The 8,619-nt window shown below is 31.7% G+C and overlaps 1 protein-coding gene across 2 annotated transcripts in view; it reads right to left on the minus strand.

Annotated features, from left to right (window-relative positions):
• Positions 1-1,361: 1,361 nt before the first annotated feature.
• LOC106461897 (transcription factor E2F5-like) overlaps positions 1,362-8,619 on the minus strand; it is a 20,151-nt gene continuing 12,893 nt past the window's right edge. The window contains exons 8-10 of one of the 2 annotated variants that reach the window (XR_002611101.1): positions 7,924-7,968; positions 3,630-6,018; positions 1,362-3,502 (exon numbers count right to left, since the gene is read on the minus strand). Coding sequence is in view for 1 of the 2 variants with exons in the window: in XM_022388992.1 (XP_022244700.1) it covers positions 5,903-6,018; positions 7,924-7,968 (161 nt within the window). In the remaining variant the exon portion in view is untranslated. Of the gene's footprint in view, positions 6,019-7,923; positions 7,969-8,619 lie in introns of both variants that reach the window. The other variant, XM_022388992.1, reaches the window with a different exon arrangement.

Genomic DNA, 8,619 nt, shown 5'->3' on the forward strand with positions numbered 1-8,619 from the left:
AACAACGTAACTTCACCAAGAAAGTAGCCACAGTGGTAGTAGATTAACTAAAATGTGTATTATACTGCCAACAACATAACTTCACCAAGAAAGTAGCCACAATGGTAGTAGATTAACTAAAATGTGTATTATACTGCCAACAACGTAACTTCACCAAGAAAGTAGCCACAATGGTAGTGGATTTACTAAAATGTGTATCATACTGCCAACAACGTAACTTCACCAAGAAAGTAGCCACAGTGGTAGTAGATTAATTAAAATGTGTATTATACTGCCAACAATGTAAGTTTATCAAGAAAGTAGCCACAATGGTAGTGGATTTACTAAAATGTTTATCATTCTGCCAACAATGTAACTTCACCAAGAAAAGTAGCTACAATGGTAGCACATTTACTAAAATGTGTAACATACTGCCAACAATGTAACTTATATTAAGAAAGTAGCCACAATGGTAGTAGATTTACTAAAATGTGTAACATACTGCCAACAATGTAACTTTATTAAGAAAGTAGCCACAATGGCGGTGGATTTACTAAAATGTGTATCATACTGCCAACAACGTAACTTCACCAAGAAAGTAGCCACAGTGGTAGTAGATTAATTAAAATGTGTATTATACTGCCAACAATGTAACTTCACCAAGAAAGTAGCCACAATGGTAGTAGATTAATTAAAATGTGTATCATACTGCCAACAATGTAAGTTTATCAAGAAAGTAGCTACAATGATAGTAGATTTACTAAAATGTGTATTATACTGCCAACAACGTAACTTCACCAAGAAAGTAGCCACAGTGGTAGTAGATTAACTAAAATGTGTATCATACTGCCAACAACGTAACTTTATCAAGAAAGTAGCCACAATGGTAGTAGATTAACTAAAATGTGTATCATACTGCCAACAAGGTAACTTTATCAAGAAAGTAGCCACAATGGTAGTAGATTAACTAAAATGTGTATCATACTGCCAACAACGTAACTTTATCAAGAAAGTAGCCACAATGGTAATAGATTTACTAAAATGTGTATCATACTGCCAACAACGTTACTTTATAAAGAAACAAAGCTGGTAGCATTTTTCAGTAAAATATATCACAGAGTAACTATAAAGATGGCATTTATATTTTTATAAAAAGAAACACATTTTTAGTAAAACAGAATAGTAATGATTATTTCATTTATCAAAAAAATTGGCAACCAGAATGGTGGTATTTTTGATCTCCAAAATACCTAAGGTAATGTTTTTGTTGTGTACAAAAAGTAACCTAAACAGTAAAATTTTCAGTGAAAAAAAATAACTAAAATTATGTTTCACCGAGGAACTAACCGTCAGTGGTCTTATTAAATGAAATCACTAAATTCTTGCAACAAAGTCAGTATTTTTTATTACACAAAACACACACTCATTTCAACTTTACCAAGGTATCATGTAGAATGAAAATGTAGTAATGGGTTAAAATCAACAACTACAAAGGACCTTTACAAACCAAAAACAGTAGAGATGTTTTAACGATATAAATCCTTCAAATTCTGAAACTTTCTGTACGTCATGTCTAAACATGTACATGGAACAAAAAATGATCCTTACAACTTGAAAACATCAAATTTTAATGTTTTATAGCTATTATAAAAGAAACTCTTAAAAGAATGTTAAGTTTTAAAAATGAACTTATTAGGAGATCTATATGTACTGTTTTGTGTATAAAATATCTCTCTTAGTATTCAATTATATGTGGCAGAATAGCTTACATCAGTGTTTCTCAACCCTCAGTCTGTGGACTGCCACCTTACCAGCCTGTGGGATTTCCAGAAAACAAATATACAAACAAAAATTGAAAGAATATTCATATATATATATATTCTGTAATGGTTTTTAATTATACTTGCATTTTATTGATTCCAGCTAATCTAGGGCGACAGCACCAGTCTCTGGTATGGAAACGGTTGAGGTATGCTTGTTTAGATTACGACTTACTTTTCTTCTTAGCCAAAATAAAGAATTTTAAACTAACAGTTAATAAATACTTTATTAAAGTATAAGAATATGTTGTTTCCAACATACAAAAAGCAATTGGACAACTTTTTAACTATTTTTTGAGTTAACGAGTTAAATAACTTACTCAGAGAAATGATGAATTTTCTAATTAAAATCGGTCAAGGAGCAAAAAATATCAGATGAAGTTAAGTGTTTTTGTAAGCTATGTGTAAATTAAATTTCTTCACACTGACCACATTTTAATATATTATAAAAAAAAAAACTTCATATTTTCAACAGTTTGTTTCACTATGGTAACTTTGGTCCACGTTTTCATCTCCTTAGGTTAAACATACTTATACAAAGAAATATCACTGTTTGTGCATACAACAGTCATCTTCAATTTGCTAGTGGGGGGGTACAAACCCCTTCCTACACATCACTGTTTTAAAAAGTTTAACAAAGACTTTTTCATGGTAGTAAAAACACAATCTAGTTCACATTTTAACACTCATCAGGTACTTTTAACGAGATGTATGCAACACGATTAAAGGTAAAATTCAAGGTAAGTTACTAAAGCTGCATTGCATTCAGTACAGATACAAGAAACATATATCAAACGAGTTATATATATATTTTAAACTGTGTATGCAGAATACCTCATATGCAACTCAGTCATTTCTGTGTTTTTTCTCAACAGTTTCGGTTTATGCAACAAAGGTGACTATATAAACATTTTATGTACTTCTACTGCATTAATAAATACCTAAGGCATCACAAGGAAAAGTGAAGGTTCAGTTTCTAATCTTACTCTCAAAACTAAATAAAAGAGACTGTAAATGATACACTGTTAAAGTATACATTTCAGAATGAAGAGTTTAAAATTACAGGTTATTTTACTGTGATTTTGTAGCTCATTATCAGGTTTAAAACGTATTCCAAATATTTGTTGTGGCCTACGATGACTAGTCCACGATCTCCTGTAGTTAAATAGTAGTAGTTGATAAAAGAAAAATCCTGTACAGACCAATAACTCTAATATTCTTATGATTACAGTACTGTTGATATAACTGATGAAGCACCAATCTACGGTTAAGTTCAGGATACTGAAGATTATATTTTAATCATTAAGTGCATCTATACTTGAAATAATTTTCTTTATTTTGTTGATTAATTTATTCACAAATGGGGTTAACTATGGATGACAAAGCTGCAACATATTGTGCTGTATATTGGGTGTAAAATTTCACCATTCAGCACTATGGAAACAAAACCTAAGTTAAGGTGATTTTGTTGATTAGTTTATTCACAAATGGGGTCAACTATGGATGACAAAGCTGCAACATTTTGTGCTGTATATTGGGTGTAAAATTTCACCATTCAGCACTATGGAAACAAAACCTAAGTTAAGGTTAATTTGTTGATTAGTTTATTCACAAATGGGGTTAACTATGGATGACAAAGCTGCAACATATTGTGCTGTATATTGAGTGTAAAATTTCCCCATTCAGCACTATGGAAACAAAACCTAAGTTAAGGTTAATTTGTTGATTAGTTTATTCACAAATGGGGTTAACTATGGATGACAAAGCTGCAACATATTGTGCTGTATATTGAGTGTAAAATTTCCCCATTCAGCACTATGGAAACAAAACCTAAGTTAAGGCAAATTCATCTATTTATTCACAATATTTTATTTATTAAGTTGTAAAAAAATCTGATGTGAAGTCACAGTTCGCATGACCCCATTATTATACCTGGTAAACAAATGTTTTCCCCTGGATGATCCAAGGATTTCTCCACCCCCCCCCCCAAGTCATTCTGTAATTGCATGAAAACTTGCCCTGATATTCTATAGTTGAAGGTCGTTACTCACTTATGAAAATCAATAATGAGAGACCCCAATTTTTGGGTAACTGCTCAACTTTGCATTATGTTCAGTGCTGTGGCTAATTATTTTTGGTCACTGTATCAAACAGCACTGTGTATTATAACTGTAAGACAAGTAACACATTGTCATGTTTGTGGAAAATGCCTCGGCACTACTTGACAAAAAATTACAAAAAGTGATGAAGCAGGACATGGAATTTTTTGACTTGTCATTTTTACGACCTTCTTCAAAATGCCCCCCTCCCCATTACCTTTCGACAGACATTAATATATTTCTTCTAGCAGGAATCCCTGGAAGTATATATCCTGGATACAAGTAATAGTTTTGATGCCTACAAAAGGAGCTTAATGATATCAGAAATCTAGCGTTGTACATCAAACCCAAACTAGAATATATTCCACCATTCTCCGGGGTCACAAAGTGAGTTGTTTTATGTCTGTTTCTGAACATTTAATAATATCTTCCAAAAACTTACACCCAAACTCTTTACATCATCAACGGGAACACTAAGCTGTTTGTATAGAAGAATGACACTAAAATGCTTTCCGATACTTACTGTTCTGGAATGTTGTTTTTTTTTCATTTACTTTTATATACATCTCTAAGGAAACTTACAAGCAATATTTACATCACTAACTAGGAACTAAATAACTCCTTTGATGTCTATAAATGCAATATAGCCGACGTATGGAGAGTACTCCTGTTTTATGCATAACACCTTACGGCTCTTACCAAATTTTAACTATTTTATATTTGTTATAGTTCAATCAGATTACTAAACAAATTTTAATACATTCAATGCTGCCCCAAGATCGTGATTGAAAATATACTTGTAGTGTTGGTTAAATATTCTTAATATGTCGAAATTTTGTTGTTGTTTGTACACTTGAATTACCAATCTCTAAAGCATGACTTTAATAATCCTCAAAAAAAAACGTACTTTATAGTGAAAGAATTAAAGCAAGCCTATGGTAACTGTTTTCTATCAAGTTATTTTTGAAAACTAATTTCCTGCCAGTTGTTAAAAAAAAAAAAAAGATAGAGGGAGCAAACACTGTAAGGAAAAGATAAACTACCCTTAGTAATACCATGAAATGGTAACTTGTATTTTATACTATCTGGTATGTGTGTGTATATATATATATAAAGAAAAAATCTTCTGAAAAGCCTTCTCCACAGAAAGTGTTTACAATAATTATTATAACTTCACCATTATATCTACAATTATGAAAACTACAACTCTGTTCCTGTTAAAACATACAATGTGAAACTTATTCATCATTATTATAAAAAACATATCGGTGTAGATGTTACATGGCATAAGTTATAACACCCGTCAGTACGTGCTTAAAGACGTCTTTAACGCATGTTTATTAAAACTTCCTAATGCTAAAAAAGTCCGAGTGGATAACAAAACTTGGACATTTAAAACAAAACACAAATATACTGAATATCAACGTGTCTGCTTAATTAATTTTAAAAAGCTACATATACAAGAAAAACAAAATAAAAAAATGTTCTTAAATATATATATATATTTTAGTCAACCATTGATTTGGTACCTACTTCACGACAGTGTTATATATAACATTCTTCTTTAATATCACTTGAACTGACCATATAAAGAATCAAAAACAGATAATGTGACCATATTAACAACATCTGAACTGATATCAATATCTGACATGACCATGCCATGTGATGAAAAGCGCTAATACCTGAAGTACTGATGACACTTAATCGGACAGTGCCCACCATTAACATTGAATTAATCACACCGAGTTCTGTTGTTCACGACATCATTGTTCAGACGCAAATGATCCAGAGTCCAAAATGAGTGGAAAAAATGATGAAACAGGAGTCTATTTGTTAACAAAATTTTCTCAGTAACATTACATAAATATATCTCACACTGACCAAAATGACCAGAAAGACATCTGAAACAAACCAGTTGCTGCTTGTGTGTCCTTTCCTCAAACAGGAAAATGAGGTATTATGTAATAATAAATGCAATGAAACCACATTCAACTCTACAAGTCAAAAGGGAATCATATGTACATCAAATAGATCACAGACACCCTCAGTGTCACACAGGTTGAAGCAGTAGTCTCTGTCACTGGGAGGTGGGCTAAGCCTCAGTAATGGAGAAAACACTACAAAAAAAAACAACAAAAAAACAACTAAGTTCAATCATCACAAACTAAATAGATTTAAGATTTAAATAAAACTGAAAAAAGATCAACAAAGATTATATACCAGTAAAAATTCTTTTTTCAAAACTTACCATAAAATTTGATAACAAAATTATGCTTTCATCTAGAAACAAGTTTTTCTTCCTTTTAAATGGATATAAACTTTATGAATTACGTTAAAAAAAAAACTACTGGCATGGATGCTCAAACTCTCGAGTTAACAAAAGTTGAAGTTTTTCAATGTGTTTAAAATTGAAAGTTTGGTTCCATAGTTTTGAGCAAAATACTTTCTGAAGTTTAAGAAATCAGACACAAGATCTAGTTTCTATCCTAATTCCAAAATATCCCATAATTAGTTCATAAATATAAGAAACATGTATCATCAAACTGGCCGAATGGCAAGTGTTACATCAAAGGTAATTATTCTTTGACTTACAATCTTTTTCTACTCAGTGTAACGAGTAGTCACTAGTTAAGAACCCGTTAAATAATCTTAGATTTAATAATAAATTGTTAAAAAGAACTTATATTTGTCTGTTGTTAAGCCCAAAGCTATCAAAAGGGCTATCTGTGCTGTGCCCACCATGGGTAACGAAAAACGATTTTTAGCATTATAAACTCTCTCTCCTACCGCTGAGCCGCGGGGGTTGTTAAAAAGGAACAGAATTTCCTTTATTTTTCTAGAGTACAAATACCAACCATCTAGTTACAAAAGCTGAGAGGAACAGTTCATGTACAGTCCCTATGAGTGGCCTTTCTCCACTAAACATCTTGGTATGATTTACTTTTTCTTACTTGTACTTGAAATTGTATTACCTAAACAACCGTATAGACAGCAAACGGAATATTTATCCTTTTCTAACAACTATTTTTACTCAACACTACACTGTCTTTATAAGAAATTTAATCCTAGTACGTACCTAATCTTTACAGGTACAAGTGACTGAATTAAACTTTTAATTTTCCCCAACCATTTGGAAAATTATTACTCAAAAAAACAACAGAATTATTTCAACAATATTTAAGCATAATAATCTTATGTCAGCACCAGCAGGTTCTAACTGCAGTGGTTCAGCAAGCACAATAATCTTATGTCAGCACCAGCAGGTTCTAACTACAGTGATTCAGCAAGCACAATAATCTTATATCAGCACCAGCACACTCTAACTACAGTGATTTAGCAAGCACAATAATCTTATATCAGCACCAGCAGGTTCTAACTGCAGTGGTTCAGCAAGCACAATAATCTTATATCAGCACCAGCAGGTTCTAACTGCAGTGGTTCAGCAAGCACAATAATCTTATGTCAGCACCAGCAGGTTCTAACTGCAGTGGTTCAGCAAGCACAATAATCTTATATCATAGGAAACTAAGTAAAAGTGCTTAACAACGAAATCAATATACAAGACTAAACTTAGAATTATTTAATTACCCAGAATTATCGGTATAGGACATCTTTGTTTTTAGTGGATTATCGGTAGGACATCCTTGTTTTTAGTGGATTATCGGTATAGAACATCCTTGTTTTTAGTACTATTTTCAGCTACGATGGCAATAAAAATATCAATTTTTTTTTTAACTACCAGAGTTCTGTTATAGACCTTGGACAAACAACATTTATGATATCATTTGTGGATGAGAGTTAATTAACAACATAATAAAGATTAGTTTTGAATATTAAGTGTACTGCATTAATTTGTAAATTGGAAAAAAACTTTCTAACAAAAACACGGTATATATATATCTGAAATAAAGTTACTAAATGTTAACAAGTACATAAATGTAAAATTTTTTATTTTAACAAAAGAAAAAAAATCATAATCCTTTGTATGAGAAAAATTTTATCACAATGGAAATAAATCTTACTATCTGAGGATATCAGTTCATCAAGGAAATCCTGGTCAATGGCCGCTGTAAGAGACAATACAAATATCAATTTAAAAAAATTCAATAACCAGATTACTATTACATCTCAACAAAATATTTCTAATGATTTGTAACAGGATCTTTGATCACAGATCACGCACTGTTAACATAACCTTCCATGATAACAGAAGCCTATCACACCTTTCAGTAGGTCCACTTAGCCATACTCTAAAAGAATCTGTAACATATTCAATACACATTACAAAATGATAACGAACCACAGTAACTTTCACTAGGTTCCTTACTCAGCAATTGGTATTCCTAACATAACTTAGACAGCTCAAGGTAAATTAAATCAACTAGCCACAACTGAAGTAAGGGTAGTACTTGACCATTAGTTCACTGACTATAGTCATGATGCGGGTGACTCAAATCTTTCAAGTTTCTTGGTCATATGTTAAGTATAAACAGTGTGGTAAATCATCATATTTTTCAAGTTCACCAAACATATGTTATATCTTTCAAGTTCACCAACCATATGTTATATCTTTCAAGTTCACCAGGCATATGTTATATCTTTCAAGTTCACCAACCACATGTTATATCTTTCAAGTTCACCAACCATATGTTATATCTTTCAAGTTCACCAGGCATATGTTATATCTTTCAAGTTCACCAACCACATGTTATATCTTT

Source organism: Limulus polyphemus, unplaced genomic scaffold (genome assembly GCF_000517525.1).
Source record: "Limulus polyphemus unplaced genomic scaffold, Limulus_polyphemus-2.1.2 Scaffold1055, whole genome shotgun sequence".
Lineage (NCBI taxonomy): Eukaryota > Metazoa > Arthropoda > Merostomata > Xiphosura > Limulidae > Limulus > Limulus polyphemus.